At 34.8% G+C, this 24,029-nt stretch overlaps 2 protein-coding genes across 4 annotated transcripts in view; one reads left to right on the top strand and one right to left on the bottom strand.

The window, feature by feature from the left end:
• Window positions 1–3,521: 3,521 nt before the first annotated feature.
• LOC111513552 (facilitated trehalose transporter Tret1) lies at window positions 3,522–8,373 on the top strand. 2 transcript variants are annotated; one of them, XM_023169774.2, is made up of 2 exons: window positions 3,522–3,841; window positions 6,734–8,373. In XM_023169774.2, the coding sequence occupies exon 2, from the start codon at window positions 6,771–6,773 to the stop codon at window positions 8,139–8,141; it is 1,371 nt and encodes a 456-aa protein (XP_023025542.2). In that variant the 5' UTR covers window positions 3,522–3,841; window positions 6,734–6,770; the 3' UTR covers window positions 8,142–8,373. The 2 variants fall into 2 exon arrangements, with proteins under 2 accessions (XP_023025542.2, XP_023025541.2); XM_023169773.2 differs by having other exon boundaries at window positions 3,524–3,841; window positions 6,745–8,373.
• A 2,469-nt stretch (window positions 8,374–10,842) lies between these two features.
• LOC111506348 (solute carrier family 22 member 3) overlaps window positions 10,843–24,029 on the bottom strand; it is a 48,240-nt gene continuing 35,053 nt past the window's right edge. Inside the window, exons 5-8 of one of the 2 annotated variants that reach the window (XM_074174329.1) lie at window positions 21,564–21,678; window positions 15,395–15,894; window positions 13,701–13,882; window positions 10,843–11,047 (exon numbers count right to left, since the gene is read on the bottom strand). In XM_074174329.1, coding sequence (XP_074030430.1) covers window positions 10,850–11,047; window positions 13,701–13,882; window positions 15,395–15,894; window positions 21,564–21,678 — 995 coding nt within the window. In that variant the 3' untranslated portion in view covers window positions 10,843–10,849. The remainder of the gene's footprint in view (window positions 11,048–13,700; window positions 13,883–15,394; window positions 15,895–21,563; window positions 21,679–24,029) is intronic. The other variant, XM_074174330.1, reaches the window with a different exon arrangement.

Below are 24,029 nucleotides of genomic sequence, written 5' to 3'. Positions count from 1 at the left end.
ATGGAACGTTGCAAACGCAGGCCTGACTAACTCCAGAATTTGGTCATCTAAAGGAACAATTCGTTCAGGCCAGTTTCAACCCCCTACACTGTAGGGACTTAATGGACTGACACCTATCAGAATACAACTACTTCCCTGGCTAATACCACGAAGAGCGTTGTATTATTTCCAATAGGTGTCAGTGCAGGATTTTTCACTGAAGTTATTCCTGCATATGCTGTTGGCGATACAATTACCGTAATAGACTACTATATGTGAAAACTATACGAGAAATTGGGCAAATTTCGGATATGCGGTTGGTTACCTCCTTCACAGGCAGAAGGGGCGATGACAAACCTGTTGTTTGTTGTCCGCTTCAGCCTAGTTCGAGGAATGATACCCTGAAGGAATTCGATTTTCAATTATCGGAACTCATCGACTTTATGTTGATGAAAGACACTAACTTACACTGACTAATGACCAAACAGCCCGAAACCAGTCTGCAAATGTGTTCCGATGATTGAAAATCGATTCCGTCTAGTTGTATCGCCAACAGCATGTGCAGGAATAACTTCGATGACGAATGCTGCACTGACACCTATCAAATATAATACAACGTCCTTCGTGATATCAGCCAGGGAAGTAGTTGTTTTCTGATAGGTATCAGTCCACTAACCTACAGTGTAGGGAGTTGAGGCTGGCCTGAACGAATTGGGACTTTAGATGATTTGATTTCTAGCCAGTCTTCAAATATGCCCACTGTCCAAAATTTGGATTGATGAATCAATAACTTCTTCAAGGCAAGCCTTTCAGAATGGCCTCTCCACTGTCTTGAAAAACCCTTCAGATAAGAATCGAGTCATTATACTTTCAAGAAACCGCGTATGTTTGTGAACAAGATAACTTGTTATTATTATTTGATTTATCTAATATATAAAAATGGATGTTTGTTGGTTGGTTGGTTGGTAAGTGATAAACTTCTACATCGCTCAACCGATTGTGATGAAACTTGACATGTATAAGTAATTTTTCATAGAGAAGGTTTTTAGGCTATCAATTTTTCTGTAACTCGCCACTAGGTGGCGCTGTAGAACAATTTTTTGAAAGCACTGTTCTATAACGCTGCGCACGCCTAAGTTCGTTGATCGTGACTCTATCGAAACATTGGAACAGCAGAGATACAGCAACATAGTACTAGTTTCATATGAAAAAAACTTTTTTCAGGAAAAAGATTGATAGGATGTCAGATAGAAAGCTAAACCGGTTTTGTCTTTGAGATTTTGTGGGCCTTCGAGGCAAGCAAAACGGGCGACTATCATGAGGAAATGGATGGCATATCTTTTGAAAATTGGTTCAGGTTTTGGAACTAGAAGAGAATTGTGTAATTGTTTTAGACAACGCTCCGTAATATTATAGAAAAGCTGAAAAAATTCCTACTACAGCCACAAAAAAGCTATACTTCAAGACTGGATGCGTTTGAAAAGTATATCATTCGAGGATAATATGGTAAAACCAGAACTTTTAAGGATAGCTAATAAACATTAAACCACATATAATAAATACATTGATGACGAAATTTCTAAAGCACGTAAATTACGTTTTTCCCCTTACCTCTGCGAGCTCAACCCAATAGAGCATATTTGGGAGGACATAAAAAACTATGTTCCCAAAAAATTACTACTTTCAACTTTTGTGATCTTAAAAATAATTTCAGTGAATCTGTTTCGTCTATTTCTGCTAAAAACGAAATAATTGCGAATGGCATAAGAAATATAATGAAATGAACATGTTGAGATAAGACCATCTAATGGATAATTCTGTTGCCAGAAATCCGTTGACAATAAATGTCAATGATGATTCTTCTAGTAGCAGTTCTTCAGAATTTGGGTAATTGGTCTAGAATGACAAAACGATTTACTATTTTATTATTATTTTTTGTTTTATATGCTAAAACATTATTTTAAAATTCAAAAACCCGTTTGCACCGCTGAAATGAGGTGACCCCATTTTTGTAGTTTTTCTCAATGTTGAATGCGCAAAATTGCTAGTTGAAGTGACCCTATTTTTTTGTAGTTTTTCTCAATGTTGAATGCGCAAAATTGGTAGTTGAACTTTGAATAATTTTCCTATATACAGCCGCATAATATCGAAAAAAATTAAATTTTTGTCGTTCCTTAGTGCGACTCTGTACAAGCAACCTTGTCTGGGAGATCACGTGCACTATGCAGTACAATGTTGTGGAGCACTTCGTTGCTTCGATGGGCAGAGTATATGATTCAGCAAGATGGGGAACCTTATTACCACGGCGAACGATGATAATTATTGAAACCAGTGGATAGGTGAACGTAGTCCCTTCGAATGACCCTCTGCATTACCTTCTAGGACACCCTTTTTGGACAATTGTGAAGTCTAAAGTTTACATCCAAGACTAGAGCTCATGAATAGAATAAGAGATGCGTGTAACGAAATTACTCCAGAAACATTCAATAATGAATTCGTAAACAAACTTCATTATTGCCAGAAAGTGATAGGTTACCAATTTCAACATTTATTGGGAATACCTGGAGTGAATTTGTGAATCCTCAAAACTAATAGAACATTCTGTATGTGTAGAGTAGGGAGGGTGAGTGTTGGCCCACAGTACTAAGGTCACATGTGACCCATTGTACATCCTCCCAAGTAGTTGTCCTCCTAGGTTATCGTCTATCCTGTCCTTTCCAGGAAGGTGAACAGGTCTTTGGGTCTTCTCCAGGTCTTCTTCATATTGGCAGGTGTAGGTCACGACCCGCCGAACACACACTCTCTTATTGACAATAACTCCGGTCATTCGCATAGGATATGCCTGACAGTTTCATTTTCCTGTTCACACATACTGCATAGAGGCGTGTTCACTAGCACCATATTGTGGAGGTGTTTCCTTAGTTGACAGTGGCCAGTCAGAAATCCTGCTGTAGATTTTTCCTGGTCATCGCTAGATATTTCTTCGGCGCCAGCTTCCCAGGGTCGCCAAGGTTGATCCTGGCAAGATTTCATTCTTTGATTCCATCCCATCTCTTTTGGGATTGAGCATAGGTGTGACGTTTGGCTGGTTCCGCTATTGTCGAAGTCATCAGGCCGTAGGTGATACTGGTCCTAAAATTCTTAGTCCTAGCGCTTCCTTGGCTACGAAGTCGTAATAGAAAATTATTAACTACTCAGGATATTAAAAAAAAATAATTCAAACGAGATATTATAAGAGCGTCTTCTCTATTTAAAACAAAAGTTGCTAGCACAACGATTGATGCAATACTTTTGTTTTTCTTGCCAAAAAGTACTGAAAATTATACTTTTTTAAGTAAATTTTGTCAGATCTTGATATTTTGTTCAGTTCAAAAGTTGAAAGGGGAGGGGAACTATTTAAGTCCGCACTGTATTACTCCATATCATATTCAAATTTGTTTGTTGAAGGATATTTTGTTCTCACGGAAAACTGGAATATTTCAGTGCCATAAATCATAATAAAATTGAAATCATGATGGAATTAAATAAATCATTAACTGCTTTGTAAACCTTGTGTTAGTTCATGTAACAAGTACTATTATACTCTTGATTGATAAGAGACACTGCACTAAGGAATGTTAATTTGAAATAGATTATTATTGGTTCTGTACATTCGAGCCAAATATATTCAATGTGATGCATAGGTTCAAAGCACACTGAGACGGGGTTAGGGAACCAGTGAAAATACAACTTGATTCTGAATTATTTTCTGTTGCTTGCATTCTTCAAAATATTTCTCAAACTTGAAGTGCCAGGATGCACGAGAAGAGTATTTTCCATGCGTTCCAAGGAACCTTTCCACAGCTCATTGCAGTACTGACAGGTGAGTCAAGTTGGGATTCCAGAAGACTGTTTTTCTGTGTGATTGAATGACTGAAGATCATGAGCTATGATATCCTAAGAAAGGTGCATATCGTGCCTCAATACCTTCTTGCCTTCAACTTTTTTAATTTATTATAATGTGAAATCTAACGGTATTTCAACAGATATTCAAATCTTGAATTTTCCAAAATTTTAGATATCATGGCATTAAAATGGATTTTTTTGTTACCAATAAACCCGAGTAAAGCAAATTGAATGATACCTTTAACACTTGTGTTGGGGTTTATTTTTGCTTAAAAGTCTTTTTTTAATTATTTTTGTATTTGTAGTCCCACAAATAGTAGATTAATTGTAGATGTACCCCAAGGTTCAATTCTCGGTCCTACGCTTTTCGTAATCTACACATCCCAATTTCCAAAGTGTCACATTGAAATTCATAGCTACGCTGATGACGCCCAAATTTTTCAACGATTTTCGGAATCTCGGAATCTTCTGTAGCAGTTGCTTGTGAGCAAATAAATGCAGATTTGAAATCCTTACTCACAACCTCAAAGAAGTACTGCCTGACGATCAATCCCTCCAAAATAGTAGTAATACTATTTGGTCGAACAGCAACGAGGAAAATATGTAAGAGAAATATCGATATCGTTCTGGACGAGCAGCAGTTGCCTTCTCAGAATCTACGAAAAATCTTGTTCGCATAATTGACCAATCCCTTAAGTTCAACTCTCATGTCTCCCAAATTATAGAACGTGGCTATAGTAATCTGAACTCAATATACTCGAATAGGAAGTCATTGAACGAAAAATCGAAGAAAATATAATGCGATGCCCTAGTTCTCACTCACGCCAACTATGCAGATATAGTATATGGCTCAGCGTTACGTTTATCTGATAAAAAGAGGATACAGACCCTACAAAACGCATGCCTCAGACTTATTACAGAAACTAGGAGGGGACAACAGGTGTCTCATTTTTTGTAAAGACTGGAATGGCTAAAAATGGAAGTTCGACGCATATTTTATGCTGGTATCACCTACCATAAGATTATAACAACAAAAGTACCCAGTTATCTTCACGACAAAATACGATATAGAACAGACATCCATAATTTGAATCTGAGATTCAGAAATCAACTAACTACACCGCGTTACAGAACCACTTTATTTCGTGGATCCTTCTCTTATAATGTCGCCTAGCTTTCTAATCGAATTCCCAATTCACTAAATTCACTATCCGCGCTAGATTATTTAAATAAACTCAATATTTACTTACTGGAACACAAAATGCCTCGACTCCTCTGTCAATAAAATAATTTTGATGTTAATGAACATTCCATACAGTTTGATTTTCATTAGTTTTTTTATTGTTGTTAGTACCTACTAACAAAAATGATTCTAGTGCATTTGGAACTGAAATATATCTAGGATTTACATATGTTGTGGATTTGCAAATTTTTCATTTATTTTTTTTTCTTTAGGTTGAATGGAAGAGCAACTTCTGATTGAGTCATTCGTGACAAGATCGGAAATTGAATTCTGCCTTTTGATAGGTCCGTGGGTGGATTGTATATATTGTACTACATGCAATCACCTATCAATAAAAACAATTAATATTATTAGTATAACACCAGTCAGCGCTATTTTGGCCTGCTGAGATATCATAATTGATTCTAGGCTGAACCACGAATGCATTGTTGCCTCAACTGTCTTTGAAGAATCAGCCTGAATGTCGTCGCGGCAGATACGATGACATTTTCCATTATGAAAACGACATATATGGGACCGACAAGAGACTAAATCTACGAGTAACAAAAATAAACTACATTATTATCACGAATTCATCTCAAACAATCAAGTGAAGTAATATATTCTTCAGAAGCCACTGTCCACTGACAGCACAAAACTCTTCTCACTCCAACAATTTCAAATAAATTTTGCAATTTTTTAAGTTTCTGTGATTGTTTTGAGCTGAGTTTTTCAGTTTTTCACGAACGGTCCCTTCATTAAAGGTTTTCCCATGTATGTTTCTGGGTACTTTGGTACTGGTCCGTACTGGTGACCCTGCACCTAGTTCAGAACCTATATATGGAGTTGATGATCCGTGTCTGGTAAACTCATCAATTTTTTTGTTGAAAGTGGTCGTTTGTTTCACTACCAAATATATGTATCTATAGGTTCAATAACCATGGTGTATAGTCAATATATCACGTCTGGTTCCAGACCCCATGTCTGTCTGTAGATGCGTCTGACCAACATTAGTGCTTTGCCTTTCTTTTCACTTTTCATGGATGTTGATTATAGAGTTTTAGAGGTACTGAGCCCTATTTCTATTGAATTCTACTGCATTCAATTTCGTTGGGCTTATATTCAGTTTGTCTTCATCGCTCCACCTTGCTACAATACTCGAGAACAGCTGCATACGTCATTTCTCATAATAATCATATTCACTCTGGACGAGGGTGACCAAGTCGTGAGTCGTAACTCAGTATTCATTATTCTTTATAGTCCAGAAAACTTAATAACTCGTCCACTACAAACAAGTTTCTATAACAGTGGACCAACTCCTCCAGACGATAATTTCTTACCCTTCCATAAAAGTCGTCAACACTAAGCATGTAGTTCATCTACTCGTAGCTTGTGCCATCGATTACTCGTCTCTTCGCGACGCCAGAAAGATTGATTCTAGTGACGAATTATCAAAAAATCAGCTGTTATTACTTTCTTGTTCTTGTATGCATAATATACATTTTCCGCGATACAACATAAAACCGTTTCCTTTGATATACCTGATCTGTTTTCATATTGATCTCTATGGTCTGGTAGTCAGTATTATAACATGCATGTCAAGCTTTTTATTAACGTTAGTTAACACCAGATATATAAATGGTTCAGTTTCATTTCAGGGACAATTGGAGCAATTTCCGATGGAATGAATTACGGCTGGAGCGCTCCTGGAATACAAGTCTTGAAAAGGGAAGACTCTCCAATCCACTTAGAAGCGAACGACTACATATGGTTAGAAAGTGTTTACATCATTGGCGGGATTGCAGGGTTACCCGTTACAATTTTTGCTGTGGATAGAATTGGGAGAAAATGGTGTATTTTGTTTTCGGCTACTGTTTCTGTGATGTCATGGTTGTTGATAGGATTAGCAGATAGGGTTGAGTACCTTTACGTCGCCAGGTTCATGGTGGGACTGTCTGGAGATGTTGCATTCGTAGCAGCTCCCATGTACATCGCTGAAATAGCCGATGAGAAAATCAGAGGTTTTCTCGCTGGAATAATTTACGTGATGATGCTAATTGGTATTTTGATAATCTATGCTGTAGCTCCATATGTATCGTTTTATGTTCCATCCATCATAGGAGCTGCACTGGCTTCTATTCAATTGGTTACTTTTCCTTTTATGCCAGATTCTCCGTACTATCTATTGTCCAAACAAAAACCTGAAAGAGCAAGGCTACATCTACAGAGATTGCGTGGTTCAGAGAATGTTGCATCAGAGTTTGAAGAGATAACTGCTGCTGTTAAAAGACAACAAGCCGAGAAAGGAAGACCTCAGGATTTACTTTTGTCAAAAGGTAGTAGAAAAGCTGTCTTGATCATGATTGTGTTGAATGGTGCACAGCATTTAAGCGGAATAAGTGTATTTTTGATGAACTTACATGAGATTTTGTTAGCGGCTGATTCAGTTTATATGAGCTCTGAAATAGCTGGTATTCTGTTTGCGTCACTTATGTTAATATCAGCTTCCGTTGCCGATTTCGTTATCGACAAATTTGGTCGTAAAGCTCTTCTCATAACTTCAAGTTTATTAACTGGCTTATGTTTACTAGTTCTGGCAATATTCTTCTCATTGAAAAAAAGCGATATGGATGTAGACGGCATTTCTTGGATTCCACTAGTATCTGTTATGGTATACGCTACAGTTTTCAAATTTGGACTAGGCATCGTACCAATAGTCATGACAGCAGAACTATTTTCTGCGAAAGTTAAAGCTTTGGGAATGACATTTTCCGATTTGTTTTATCTTTTATTCGCTTGGATTTCTGTAGAAGTTTTCCAAAGACTTGCGATAACTGTGGGTTACGATATTCCGTTCTATGTGTTTTCTGCAAGCACTCTACTGACCGCTCTATTTGTTCAGATTTATATACCTGAGACTAAAGGAAAGACACTCGATGAAATTCAATTCATTTTGAAGGGAATTCCTTTTCCACCAAGAAGCAATAGCATCAGAGCGAATTCACTATTTTGTGATTCCAATGAATATAAAGATGACAAAAGAAACGGAGAATGAAATATTTTGGTGTTCAAGTTGGTATGATATGATTTTCCTAAACAGCCTCAAATATCGCCTGGCATTTGTTCTGATTTTCAAATAGTAACAAGTTGATATTGAAGGAAATGGAAAAGGTAACGAAATTTTGAAAAGGTATGGGAGATATTCAATACATGAGGAGTCACTCATGCTCTTCCAGATCTAGTCAATAAATGTTCAATATTTTTACCAATAAATTATTTCATAGAAATATTTATGTACTTATTTCATTGGAAGCACTTCTTTATTCTATCTATGAAATGAGATTGAACAGCGGGTATGTAAAATATTTCAAGTTGATCCTCAAAAACATCTAAAGGCGTTTTATCAGGTGATCTAGCGAGCAATGGGGAATGTTCCTCAATTTGGGTTATTACAGCAAATGCAAGTTTGAACAAAATAAAGTTGAGTTTAATTCATGAGTTCTTCAAATTCACTTCGAAAAGTATTCAAATTGATGTTTCAAATGTTGGGTTTTAATTTTTAAAGAGATTTGTTTCTAATACACATATTGGCAACAGCGCCAATTTCAACTTGTAAAGTTGAAATAATTTAAATGGAATTGAAAATCATCTTTATAGATCAACAATTAAGGCAAAATATAAATTACAGTTCAATACCACATCCACAAGCCACATAAACAACAGTTGTTTTGTTATTTATTTATATAGAGGAAGATAGGTTAGGTGCACAAAATGTCATATGTCACAGGATGTCTTGGAACTCGAAACATAAGTGAACAGAACAGTGCGCCTCTGAAATATGTCATCTTTGTTTGTCTCATACCGGTAACAGATTAATTGTCCTTCATTAGCTATAACCGATGTTGCCAAATGGTGAAATAGAAACGAATCCCTTTAAATGTTGAATGCATTATTTCATTCCTCTTTTTTAAGTATTTAAATAATTTTTCAAAGAAAAAGGTTGAAATGATAAGTTAAAAATGCGTTGTTTTAGAGCTCTTTAATGAAAACTACTTGATTTTCGTCAGGAGGAACATTCCCCATTCTGTCTATCTATATCAGATAATTATCCAAACCGGTAGATAGGTAAACATGTACTATTTATTATAAGTAGTCTGCTAGATGATCCGATATGACGCCCTTATATTGTTTGTAGGGTTTCATGAAATCTTATATATATAATTTCAACGAAATTACCTCAGACACAGTTTAAAATGAAATAAATGAATCTGTAAACATAATTCATTCTTATGAAAATGTCGATGGTGGATATTTCAAGTATTCATTAGGATAAACAACGTCGGATAGAGATTTTTCATTTGGAAAGGGGATCACAAGATCCCCTTTCCAAATGAAAAAAAAAGTTACAGAGACTTTGGCAATGAGTATTGTTTATTTTTATTCAAAAAGTGAGATGTTTTGACTGACGATTGTTTTACTGTGAGTATGAATGATTACTACACACAAGAATTATATTAAATCTTTTAAATCTTGTGTGAAATAAGGTAGGGGGAGAAGATGATCGGATAAACTAAAAGGTGGGAAAAGAGCATTATAGCGGGCGAGTATCAAGACAAGAAACAATACGGGAATTGAAAAATTTAAAATATTTACGTGGAAATAGGCCTAAATATACGGGCTGCTTGAGAAAAAATATTCGTGAATAAATTCAGGGTGTTCCATTCAAATGTTATACAGGGTGTTTACGGGCTCTATGTCTTAAGTCAACGGGTATAATCAGTATAATCAGGAGGTTGTGAGGAGGTATCGATAAAAATCTCAATGCAATTTTATGACGCCAAAAATTACAGAGTTATGAAAATGATATCCGAGCTAACCCTGATGAGTTTTATCGATACGAGTGATCTTGCTCTCTTGGTAATATGTCAAGAGAAGCTGATTGTATATGGATCTCAGGTTTGTTACACAAAAATTCTATTTTCAATAACGTTCATTTGAAATACGTATTCCATGTTCGAAATACCTACAAAATGTTGAATTTCATTTCATGAATCAGATCAGTTCCACTGAAGAATTATGCAGGAGCATCAGCAGAACCTTCAGCAGAAATATTCAATTCATGTCTGATGTCTGGAACAATTCTGAGTATTTGGAAATTAGCTGAAGTATGTTCTGTACCTATGAAAGAATTGTGAAAAATTGCTCATTGGAAACCATACGCCCATACCAATTTTATGTTTGTTTACAAAAGTCTTTGAGATTATTTTATGTAATCGAATATATGTCTCTATTCGAAGTCTGATTTGACATCAGCATGGCTTTGTTACTGATTGTTCAACTGTAACAAATCCAGTCACTATAACTCAAATTATATCCGAACCATAAGATGATATTAATCAAGTTGAGTTTGAGTGCCTATAATAAAACATGGTCACGATATTCATAGTGTCTTTATTGAAATTATATTCATATTTCATTTTATCCTAATAACGTTAGAAAACTATTCAATTACTTTAATGAAAGTAAGGTTCAAAAATATCTAACACAGAATATTATCTGTATACATTCCACATATTCCATAATATGTCGGTTTTATATCTATATTTATATTTCATTCTATCTAATCAATGGAAATGTCCTTTTTACATATATAACAGACAGGAAAGACTTTTCGTGGACACATTCCACACTGTTTAGAAAAAAATATCTCTAATACTGAAAATTTCAATTGTTCTTTAGACTAATGTGAACCGTCTATAAAGTTCATAAGGAGCTCACTTTCTGTGAGTATTTTTCTAATTTTTCCGGGAGTTTTTTTGATAGCTGTGATATATTTTCCGCCTCTTCAATGGTATCGGGAAGGTTTATATCGGAAGTTTCAGGAAAAAGAAGTGTCAACAAAGCAGCAACGAAGGACATTATTGAAAAACTGAGTACTGGTAGGTGAACCCAAATGTTTGCCTGAAAAAGAAAAATTTTAATAAATACGATACTGAGTGTAGTATTTTCAACCGAAATTTCGAACGAACAAATCAAAACCAGAAATAGTATCTAGGTCGACAATTCAACTTCCTGGTATGCGAAAGGGAATACTTAAAATTGCCTCTAAAAACATAAGGACCAACAAGAATTGTACAACATCATATTCATGATGTTGGAATAGAGAAACATTTTAAATTTTCCTGCAACTGTCTTTGAATATCTATATGGATATCATTGAGGACAAGGAGTGAATATAATTAAAATATAAAACGACCTTATCTCAGATGAAGTTCGATCTTGATTATATGTCCGAGATGATTCCATCCCCTCTCCTACTTTCTTTTAGCCAAAGTGATGTCAACAATGACAAAGATAAAAGGTAACAACATTCTTAAACAATGACTTCAAATTATGAGCAGATGCTGGGTTCGAAGAAAAATAAAACTTACAGTACACGAGCAGGGAATGGAGCCGACCATTGAGAGAGTGGGGTAATTTTCATCAGTGGGGAGCTTTGAATTCGTAGTAACACTGAGGAAGTGAGACGTACTATACAGGGCTTTTCATGATGAGCGTTAATTAGCCGTTTCTGACAAACTATTCAACGGATCAACCTGAAAATTTCACAGTATGCATAAATCAATATTACCTACACGCCTAAAATATTTCAGATGAAGCGGCGTTGTCGCTTCTACTATACAGTAGCGGCTTCTTTGATTTTGCAAACGGAACACCCCGTATATAATATCATATTATGATTCATCATCACTTTGTCAACAAATTCATATACTATTTCCCTATACCTATCTATTACCGTTTAGAAGATATAAATTAATTTCGATATTTTTTTTTACCAAACATGAACTTTTATAAATGCTGATAATCTTGAACTCTCTTGCACTAAAACGATCAAATTTGAAATGGAGTGGAGTGATACTATGAGGATCTTCACTCCGAGTCATATTTTCATTTGCCTCATACAGGGTCTTCAAAAAATGCAGATACTTCGATCTCATGAAAAAATGAGTGGAACTCAATTTTTTCAAATAGAACACCCTGTATATTTCAACATTTTTGAGCTCTACATCCAATTTTAGATTAACTTTGTTCAGATAATACTATTTCTATTTTGAACATATTCTGAAATACACTGACGATTAAATTAACTCATTAATTTATGGGTTTATTATTTTCAGTTCGTGTTTTAGCGTTAATAAAACTATTGTTTGAAGAGAAGTTTCATTCGATGGTTGAGGAGTATTTTAATAATTATCTTTTCATTGTATTATCTGTGACTAATTGAGAAACATCAAACGAAATCTGTTTTACAAAAATGAGTGATGAACAAGGAAACCATGTCAATTTTCGTTTGAAACAGTTTATCTCGAAAACGGATCAAAATAGAAATAGTATCATCTGAACAAAGTTAATCTAAAATTAGATGTAGAGCTCAAAAATGTTGAAATATACAGGGTGTTCCATTTGAAAAAAATTGAGTTCCACTCATTTTTTCATGAGATCAAGGTATCTGCATTTTTTGAAGCCCCTGTATGAGGCAAATGAAAATATGACTCGGAGTGAAAATCCTCATAGTATCACTCCACTCCATTTCAAATTTGATCGTTTTATTGCAAGAGAGTTCAAGATTATCAGCATTTATAAAAGTTTATGTTTGGTAAAAAATTAATTTATATCTTCTAAACGGTAATAGATAGGTATAGAGAAATATTATATGAATTTGTTGACAAAGTGATAATGAATCATGATATGATATTATATACGGGGTGTTCCATTCAAAGAAGCCGCTACTTTATAGTAGAAGCGACAACGCCGCTTCGTCTAAAATATTTTAGACGTGTAGGTCATACTGACTTAAGCATACTGTGGAATTTTCAGGTTGATCCGTTGAATAGTTTGCCAGAAACGGCTAATTAACGCTCATCATGAAAAGCCCTGTATAGATATCATCTCGGACAAGGCGTTTCATAAAATTGAGGAGTGGTAAGTTTTTTTGATCTTTCAAAAATGTTAGTTTTGGTAAAATGTTTCAGGTCTGGCAACTCGTGGATCTTGAGCTATTTTGCAATGTTGGATCTGACGGTCCTAAATAGTAAGGGAATCTGCAGACAAACTTCAATGATTGAGGTAATAAAAACAGGAACACGAAGTACCTATCAGATCTAAATCCTCTCTTCAACTTCCTTATATTTTGATTGATGCAACTAATTTTCCTTTATTTTGAGTATTTCAAAATCATCTGGCACTCCTCAAACTGCAGTTTGAGGAGTGCCAGATGATGACAGTACTACCAACTGTCGAAAGCGCTCGCAGATAATTAATAGAAGATATAAAGCTTCTTCAAATCCTTTTTGTAGAATTTAATATTGAAATATATATATATATATATATATATATATATATATATATATATATATATATATATGTTTGTAGATACAAAAGAAGGATCTTATAATCAACGCTACCATAAATCAGTACAAGGGCTGAAAAATATTTTAGCGTTTTGAAATCAAAACTACCTACTTTCTTCTATGAGAAAAGAGATATTTGTTATATTTATACATTTTTTTTACTTTGGTAATGAAAACTTGTCAATGAAACGCAAATTACTTACTAAAATAGGCATTTGAGGTGCGAGCATGCTTCCTATTCGACCAAATGTTGAACATAAACCCATAAATGAGTGTCTTAGATTTGTGGGAAACATTTCGCTTGTTATAACGTAGAGGTTAGTAAACGCCGCTGTTGCTCCAAATTTACCAATTAGATAAACTGTCAGACTACCGACGTGTGAATCTGAAAAAGTTGATTAGTTGAATATATAGTGAAGTTTTCACTGGGTTTTTCAGATTTCAGTAAAAATGATAAATATTGCATAATCGCATTATTAGGTACGTATGTTGTTCTCAAACTCAACCGAAATAATTATAAACTATAAATGTTTTTTGTTTTGTATGCTTAACTAATAATAAAAAAGATACAAAAGACTTTGGGAAAATTCATTTATTCCGATGTGTTGATGCCATTTTATTTGAATTTCGGGTTCAAAGTCTTGACGTAAAATTTTCGAAACTACAATAATGATTTTTCCATTCAGTTGATCAACCTTTAAAAAATTACATCAAAATTAATGGATATTTCTGTAATAATAATTTGTAATGTCAGTGTTCAGACCCTTTGGTCATAATTATGCACACTTATTTTACAAGTCATAAATGCGTTTCAAATATAAATTCGGCGTCAGCGACCGTTTGAGCAGAATATTCACTAATCGTTAGGTTGGTTGCATATGTAGCAGGTGCGGGTCACACTGAATTCATGCAGGATGGTATTTTGAGTAAAGATGGCGTCGATCAGTAAACACAGTCACCATGAGTACCACATATTTATCAAATATTGAATACTTTACTCTATATCATTACTAAAAATATATATTATAGTTACAATATAAGTAAATGGAAAGTCTACAGATATTCTCGTGGGTAGTGACTGGAGATTTTTTCATTCTTCCACCACCAAGTCCCCTTGCAAGAACTACTCATTTGTCTCTTGATTCAAAGATCTGTCGGCCAATTCCACACAACCAGTGGAGGTTATTACTTTCATACATGTCGATGAGCAAGTCCTCTCTTCGACCTTTTCTGCTCCGTTCAAATAGTCAGTTAAGTGCGTAGAGAACCAATCTTAAGCAGTGGTTCTTGACAAATACAGGCTCTTGAAATAAGCGAGAAGGTTACTTACAATTTTCCGCCTGCCTCTTCAGTGACAATTTAGCAGCCACTAGCATGTGTATCCCATCAGAAAAGTGATGTTTGGTGGTCACTAGCATGCCTAGACTCAAAGTAAGATATATTCAGAAACCAAATTTTATAAGCGCTTTGTGTAATCCATTGAGGTGTTGAAATGACTCTTGGGTGTTGAGAAAAAACTCCAGTCATATACATTATTACACCAAAGGTTCCAAACAGTGCATCACAAGTACACTATAAGGTCGAAGTGTTGCTAAAGAGTAATCTTCAGCTTTTGCTCTTCAACTTTGAATGCTTTCCACATTATCAAAATCTTTGCCACCTACTGTGAATGATTTGTTGCTGTATCATATGCTTCTGTTTGCTGTTAACTTTGGTTGGCAATAAAGTGAAATCTTATTTCCTGAAAAACTGCAATTTTCAAGCAAGAAATATTTAGAGTAGTCAGGTACTCTAGGAGAAGTTTGTTTTGATATTGTACTCACTAGGTTTTGACGAATAATAAAGCAAGATTATACAAACATGAGACTAAATGAATCTTTCAAAAAATGAAACCTACCTGGTGGCACGAATACGAATGCAGAGCACGCTAAACCTGTCACCAAATATGAACCGCTTACTGCTTTCCTTCTTCCCATTAGATCTAGCATGAAAGTACAGCAAATATATGCTGGGATCTCGATGAGTGCTGTCAATATGAAATCCAGGTAGCTGTTTCCAGCAGCCAAACTAACCGAATTCAGTGTGAGTCCGTAAAAAAGGAAAGTACAGGTTATCCAGCAGAAACAGCAGTTGACCAACCTTAGAAATAAAGTTGTGGATTTGAGAGCTTTCATGAATTCACCTTCATTTCTATTTCCTTCCACGCTCTCCGGCGAGCCGAGTTTTTCTAGAATATTTTCGGAAAGTTCTTTGCCGTTGAATTCTGCTGCTTTTCTCAAGGTGGCTTTGGCTTCTTCTAGCCTGCCCTTACTTAGGTGCCACCTGACTGACTCGGGAACTAACCAAATGTAAGAGATGAGCAGAAAGGCCGGACTATAAAGAATGAAGATGAGTGGTCTGGAATAAAAATGTATTATCAGTGAACAGTTCATTCCCCAAGTTAATGATATATCTGTTACGGGCAACGTGATCAACTGGGCATTATGAATAAGGACCGGCCATTATTAATAATGTCCAAGAGCGATGGGCAAAGTCAATAATTTATCACTTCGACCGGCCATTATCAATAATGCCCGACGGCCCGTGGTCCATGTAATAAGTCAGCGTTTGAGATAGCATGAATTTATTACTTGGACCGGGCATTATGAATAATTCTCTACTTGTAGCCGGGCAATGTGATAAATTGCCCCTCTAATGACATAATAAATGGAAACCCTCGACCAGACGATCAACAGCCTACTGAACTGGAACAACATTCTCCCGATAGTCTACCAGAAAATCAGCAACCCACTGTGAGTGTGGACATATCTAATGAATGAAAACCCGCGAGCATCCGATCAACAGCCTTCTGCCAATATGAGCAATGAAAAGGAAAATTCTGATAATGAAAAGGCTGCATCTTTACTTAACGCAAACTCAATAGAAATTCGGAAGGCTCGTAACGCAGGTAAAGAATCACTTGATAAGCAAGCCGAAAAAATGTTGATGCGTTCAAATGCAAAATTTCCTATTGCAGAAATAGGCCAAAGAGTTCGAGTAAGGATACCAGATTTAGATCGAGCCAATACGGATATTCGTAATATAATTGCTATTATTATATCTGTCGAAAAAAAAAAACTTTACAAACTTGGAACTAAACACGGTATTTTAAACCAACTGTACTCCAGAAATGAGTTTACGAAATGAGTTTACGATTTCGATGTTCCAAAAGTTGATATTACTCTTCGAGAATGTGCTCGAAGTAACTGTAGTGGTGACTGCAATTCAAAACATTGGAAATGCAAGAAATCAAAAATTCTTTGCAATTCCAAATGTCACAAAAGCTCATCTAGCAAGAATAAATAATTCTAAACTTAATAACTTTCTTGCACAGTTTTAAATTATTAGATATTTCTGTTGATTTTTCTCAGTTTTCTAATTTTTAAACTATTGTTCTTGAGTAATATTTTTATCAAAATAAAAGTAGGTAACTACTGATGTCATTACATTTTTAACTATTTATTTTTTAACTACTATGTTCAATATTTTATTTTTTGTTGAATTTTCGTGAAAATTTTGTAAGTTTTTTTTTCATTTAATAAACAAAAACACTACAGTTCACCTATTTTATTACTTTGCCCAAGACAGGGTGGGCATTATTCATAGTGGCCGGAAAAAGTGATTATTCATGCTGTTTCAATCACTTTGCCCAATTGAGTCGGACATTATGAATACAGACCGGCCATTATTATTAGTGCCAGAACTAATACAATGCGTTATAGACGTTTGAAAGCCTGCAAAAAAGTTTTGAAATCAATATTTCATCATCAGTGAAAATAACTGTGAAAATCCATTGAGAATTGTTCGTTAAAGGACATCATCAACTATAGCTTCGTTTACTTGCTATGATTTCGTGTCAGAAATTACCAGTTTTGTCTTGTTCTAGTTACTTTTCATTGCTGCTTATTCGAAGAATGGAATGGAGTAATGGTTGAAAGCAAAATTAAAGATTATTGGTCGGAAAGTTTGGCAAAATTTTTAATAGTGTCAATATTATGCTTGAAGCTCCTTTGATGTATCACTGGTTATTTCATCTTTTTCGGTTGGAGGCCAAAACTGTCAGTTATATAATACGAAAAATATTACTACTGATTGTTGAAGATGTTCACCTGTTGAATCATAACATTCTTTGATAATTAACAACAAATAACATAATCATAAATAAACAATGTAGGAAATACCTAATGGTTGTTTACCGTTCTTTGATTGAATAATTATTTCTAAATATAAATTTCTAACTACACGACGTTATCATGAAATATTTAAAATGGTATGAAAATCGAATTTAATGAGTGTATTGATATATTTTTCTGATTACAACTGAAATTACTCTATTGAAATTAATCTCGCAGTTGTGAGTTCAAAAAATTTCAGCTAGATAATTTCTTCAGGTATAGTTCAAGTAAACGATATAGTGCAACCTACCTTCCAACAGCTCTCCTTTAATAATATAGTAAGGGAGCTAACTAATTTCGTTATTCAATAATGATTTTTGATTATACAGGGCTATTCAAATTCGTTTCTGTACATGGGGATCTCGTAAACGATAAGAGATAGAGTGTCGGTTGAATTGTGGCGAAGTTGCGTATTTCAGAGACCTATTCAATGATGTGAAAAAATCGAATATAGCTCTTTTGGGTCTGGAGATATACAGGAAAAACCAAAAAATCCCAAATTATTTTTTTACCTATATCTTCTTTATTCGTAGACATATTAAAAATCTGTCAACATTTTGCTATTGGCACCTGATGTGGGCTATCAGAATATTTCAATGAATCTTTCATAAAGGGTGTTATCTGACTTGGGTCACCCCCATCTCTGAATTTTTAAATACGAACCTGTATTTTTTAATGTAGTTTTTGGATCGTAGACGGCCACTTCATATTGAGAAATTGGATTTTATATTTCGGGATGTTTCGGTAATATTTGATTATAATTGGGTGAATTATTCCCTTTCAAATTACGGCCCTGGAAATTGGTTGACTGAGTTGAATAAAAACACAATAGCAACTTTCACGTTTCCCTGTGTACCATAGAGTTTTCAGAGATTTTTTTTCATATTTAGGTACTTATTCATGTTTTTTCATACTACCATTGCTCTGAGCGTTTTCTACAATGAACTTCGAATAAGAAAACCTTTTTATTCAACTAAGTCAACCAATTTCCAGGGCCGTAATTTAAAAGGGAATAATTCACCCAATTATAATCAAATATTACCGAAACACCCCGAAATAATAAATTGAATTCAATTTCTCAGTATGAAGTGAACGTCGAAGAAACAAAAACTACAACAAACAATACAGGTCCGTATTTAAAACTTCAAAGATGAGGGTGGCCCAAGTCAGATGACACCCTGTATAAAAGATTCATGGACATATTCTGATAGCCTACATCAAGTGTCAATAGCAAAATATGAACATATTTTCAATATGTCTGCGAATAAAGAAGATATAGGTAAAAAAATAATTTGGGTTTTTTTGGTTTTTCCTGTATATCTCCAGAGCAAAAAGAGCTATATTCGATTTTTTCAAATCATTGAATCTAAAATACGCAACTTTGCCACAATTTAACTGAAACTCTAGCTCTTATCGTTTACGAGATCCCCATGTACAGAAACGAATTTGAATAGCCCTGTATAAGAATCACAATAATTACATATTCAAAAACACTTCACTAACTTTCTTCGAAAGCTTCTGATAATTCCTCTTCCATATTCTGTTTCACAATCAGTGTCGTCATTTAAATCAATAATGAATTTACATCCACCATCAATATAGAAGTGTCCAATCTCCTTATAGTATTTTTCAACTTGATCCTTTTCTGCCAGTCTTTTTTGGTATTATTAGATACTTCTTCTTCAACTAGTTCTATTACCTTATCAAATTTTGGAAAATTATTTTTACGCCTGATGTTTTGTTTCAATTTTCCCCAAATCAACTCGATAGGATTGAAAACAAAAAAATGGGGGGAAGTCTCAGTATGGGTTGTCCATACTTTTTAGCAATACTCACAAGGGCATACACTTTTTCAAATGTTTTTATCTGTAAAATTTCAAATAGTTGGTTTTTGGTATAGCAATCTTCAAAATACAAATTGTTATCCATCAGAAAACTTTGTATTCAATCTTTCCTAGAATTTTTATTCGGTACTTTGATGAGCTATCGCGAATGATATGAAGCGTTGTCAAGAACTATCACACTATTTGCATCCAAATTCCATGTTCTTATGATAGTCAACATTGCAGTGCTCGAGTTTTTTTTCCACATAATTTCAAAGAATTCGGAACCCATCCTCTACTTCCTCCGTTATGCACAATGATTAGTCGCGATCCATTTTAGGCGTACACATTCTCAAACCATCAATCTACCCTTTCGTAACTGTGACGTGAGTGTCATATCAAGTTTCGTCCAAATGGAAAATTTGCCGTTGTTCTTGTCTATTATTAGTTATCTGTTCTAAGTATTTGTTACGCAATTCCATTATTTATCTACTTTACATAACTGCTTGACGTTTGTTTATTATTTTAAATCTAAATCCTAGTTTCTTTATCCAATTCTGAACAGTTTTGTCACAGCAACTCACGTTATGGCACGTTATGGCTGGAAGTATTCAACTTCTTCCTTATGATTTCAGTTGTAGGAATCTTATTGCTTTTGTAACAGTCATATATTGTTTTTTCAATGATTTCATTAGGTGAACATCTAAAGGTTTTAGTAATCCAGTATCACATCGCGTTTTGTGTTCATAAGGTTTGTTTTTGACTATTATACGTACGGTTGAGAAAGGAATTTCGGTCAAATCTGATGTTGCTCGTAATAATTTGTTTTCCTAAAAACCAACCTTCAGATGTAGATTATTATATACGTTGAAACATACCTACTATCTGTGTTTCAATATTCAAATGCATCAGAATCTTCTTCACTGGTATCTCTTTTTCGCATTGTTCACCATAGTAAATGTGTAATCACTACACTGGAAAAAGTCTGCGATGTTATCACACTTGTTATTACTGGTAGTACTTGTCCTAGGACGCCACATTTTAAACAGATAACAGAAATTTTAAGTAATTATAACTGCACCAATATCAAATCGCAATCAGTTCCTGAACTGAACACGATGACGATAACTATCCCCGCAATCCCTGATTTCTATTCGTCACCGTCACCGTAACATGAATTTGAATTCATGTTACGGTGACGGTTAATAAAAATTATCCAATACGAACCGCCAATCCTACAGTCCACATGGACTAGTTGGAAGCGGGTTCATTTCTATGTATTGGTTTTTTTGGCCTTTGAGAGTGCCGCCAACTTTGAGTGCACCATATCGTTTACTTCGACAATACCTATGACTGTATTGGCTTCAAATAAACCCACTTCAATCTCACCAGAAGATATTTTCTCAGACTCTTCAAGACCATTTTTTTTATAGAGTGTTTTGTTGGCCTACTCTAGTCGTGACAATATAATGACTTTTTTTCTTTCTATTTAGTGAAGTTTTTTCATCTTTCATAATTGAATGTGTACGCTTTGTTCATGTTTTCTACTAACGCCTAGAAAAGCTATTGTACAGCGAAACACGTGTTGCGTTTTTGTAAAATTGTTTAGTGAAAATCTTACAATGAGGTGTTTTTTGAATATGTCCTGAATTACTCGTATATTGATGGACAGGATCACGCGTGTGGAGTTTTTAGAAATAATTTCAATCCTCTGTTTCAGGTGTACTGAAATGATTATGTGGAATGTTGAATTTTAGATCTAATTGTGTTCATTAAATAATGTTGAATGAAAATCAAGAACATGATAATGGCCAAGATTTGATGACATGAAATTCATAATACTGAGGTAGAAATCTCCCAGAAATTTCCATTTTTGTTTCTATGTTCTGGTAGTTTTGAATTCACCAAAATATGCTGCGCCGCAAATGATTCCACAAGAGATCAGTATCAGAACTGCAATAATTACACTGAAATTGAACTCTTATAGTCATTTGTTGATTTTCCTTTCTTAATGATTGATTTTACTTACTTCCAGGATTTCACTAGCCAAGCTGATGCGGCCGTGAATACTTCCCCGGCAGCGAAGCAAGAACTTGAAATTATGCCTGTCAAAACTCTCCTTTTCGGACTAACCAACTCCACTCCTGCAATAATTCAAATAATTGAGTTTTTCTTTCTACCAATTTCAATTATCAATCAATGTTTCAACCCAACTTGTATATGAATTCAATAAAGAGAATTTGGAACCTCCGCTCCGGCGTAAAATGAATCTAGTGAAAAAAACTTTTCCCTCATCAGAATGAACATGCTTTTAGGTGGTTTTGAAAGTTTTATCCGTTTCAATGTTATGTGTTTTTATAGCTCCATATCTCAATATCACAAGCCAACAAAAAAATGTTTTTGGAAACTTTGTTTACTTTAGTAAATGATTTAAATAGATTTTTGTGTGCTGAATCCAAATCTGGTCTTAGTTTTCTTGTATCACCCATAGTTTTTGAGAAATTGACTTCTTATATAATTTGAAATCTGTACGGTATATGGAAAAATTAATGAAACACTATGTTAAATAACTATCATGGTTTTATTTACAGTAGGTTACTTGAAATAATGATACAGTGTAGGTTTCACTAGTCAGATGGAATTGGTTTATACTTCCTTTCCCTTTTTTCTTTGAAGTTTCTTGTGTAACTTTTCCTACGATGAGTCGCTTGTTGAGCGTCACGGTAAAGTGACTAACAGTAGTGTCCCATCATGTTGATGTTCCAGCGGCCCTGGTAACATTTTTCCATCAATTTAATATCTTGGTGAAAACGCTCACCCTGCTCCTCACTAACATCTCTCAAATTTTCCAGGAAGTAATCAAGATGACTTTTCGAGTGGACTTTCAGGCTCATCAAACATCCCAGTTTCTTAAAATTATTCAACATGTCAGTTACAATAGTACGATATTCTGGGTCTTTTGCATTTCTTGAGAATTTTGTAACAACTTGCTTGAATGATATCCATGCTTCTTTTTCATGTATGGTCATTGTGGTTTCAAAGTTTACGTCGGACATTCGAAAAATGAGTTTTAAGTTTAGCCTTTGAAAGGTTTGGAAATTTCTGACAGAGATACTTGAAACAAGGTCCATCTTTAGGCAATTCGTTTACAAACTGTTTCATGAGGCCTAACTTTATATGTAGAGGCGGTAAGAAAATGTATCTAGAATCTAGAAGGTTTTTGCGGAGAATGTTCTTCTCGCCGGGTTTTAAAGACTCCCTTACAGGCCAGTTCTTTCTGCACCAATGTTGATCCCTTGCTCTACTGTCCCATTCACACAAAAAACATGTGAATTTGGTAAAATCACCTTGCTGGCCAAGAAGCATGCCTGTTACTTCCAAGTCACCACATATCATCCAACCATGAGCCGAATAGCCAATTTTATTCAACACTATTTCTAGGTTCTCATAGGTCTCTTTCATATGTACAGAAGGGCCAACAAGTATAGATGCATAAGTGTTACTATTGTGTAATAAAACAGTTTTTAAACTCGTTTTGGAAGAATCAGTGAACAGCCTTCAGTCTTCTTTTTTGTATTCAACACCAAACTCTTTGATAAGACCTGGAATGCCTGAGCAGTACACTAAATCACCTTGTTGTTCAAAAAATTTCGAAAACTGCTGCTCTCTTCTCCAACTACCAACAAGTTCTTTTCTTTTAGTCTAGAACCAAGCAATTCAGTGTTTTCTTTTGTTAACCAAAGATCCTTAACTAAGTCTTAAGCTCAATCTGAGTAAACAGTTTAGGCTCTATATTTGCTGTAGCACATTGGAACTCTTCATCATCTTGCTCATCTATATCTGACAGTACATCAGAAAACATTTCAGTTTGAACGGAATTCAAATCATCTGGAGGTTCTGGGACAGGCAAATCTACATCGTGCCCGACTGGTCGGAAATTAGGTTAGAGTAGCTTATTACCTTCTTGTTTTTCCAGTTATGGCCAGTAATATCAATACTACAAAAGTAGAAATCATCAGTGTGGTTTCTAGATTACCTCCATACCATAGAAACAGCGTACTCAACGTCTTTTTTTCCTTTGTTGACCATTTTCTGAAATCTTCAACACAAACATAACATACCTTATTCGGGGCCCAAGATTTATCCTGATCACCAAGTTTAATTCCAAAATATGAGAAATAAACCTTTTTCACAAAGTCTGTAATGTTTCTTTGATGTATTTTAATAACAAACTCACCACAAATATAACAAAAACTGTTAGCAGAGTTCTTACAACTGCGATTAGACATTTTAATGAGCACATGTACTGGAAACCAGAAAGTAAGGTTAGGTTGACAGTAAACAAAACATCAGCTGTGAACAGAACAATACAAATTCCCCTTTTTCTGGACAGTAAACGTGTTTCAGCAGTGCTGCCAACTCTTCTACATCCAGCACAAATTATTTTACAATTTAATTTGTAGTATATTGAAGCTGTTAAATTCTGTAATAAATC

Source organism: Leptinotarsa decemlineata, unplaced genomic scaffold, assembly GCF_025532065.1.
Source record: "Leptinotarsa decemlineata unplaced genomic scaffold, Ldec_3_MD MMD2_tig00000576_RagTag_RagTag, whole genome shotgun sequence".
NCBI classification, from domain to species: domain Eukaryota; kingdom Metazoa; phylum Arthropoda; class Insecta; order Coleoptera; family Chrysomelidae; genus Leptinotarsa; species Leptinotarsa decemlineata.
Note: the sequence above shows the minus strand (reverse complement) of the source record. Positions and strands in the feature narration are given on the sequence as shown.

Coding starts and splice junctions, on each gene's coding strand:
- LOC111513552 (XM_023169773.2), top strand. CDS start 3,775: ATGCACGAGAAGAGTATTTTCCATGCGTTCCAAGGAACCTTTCCACAG. Junction 3,842..6,744: donor GCTCATTGCAGTACTGACAG/GTGAGTCAAGTT, acceptor GTTTCATTTCAG/GGACAATTGGAGCAATTTCC.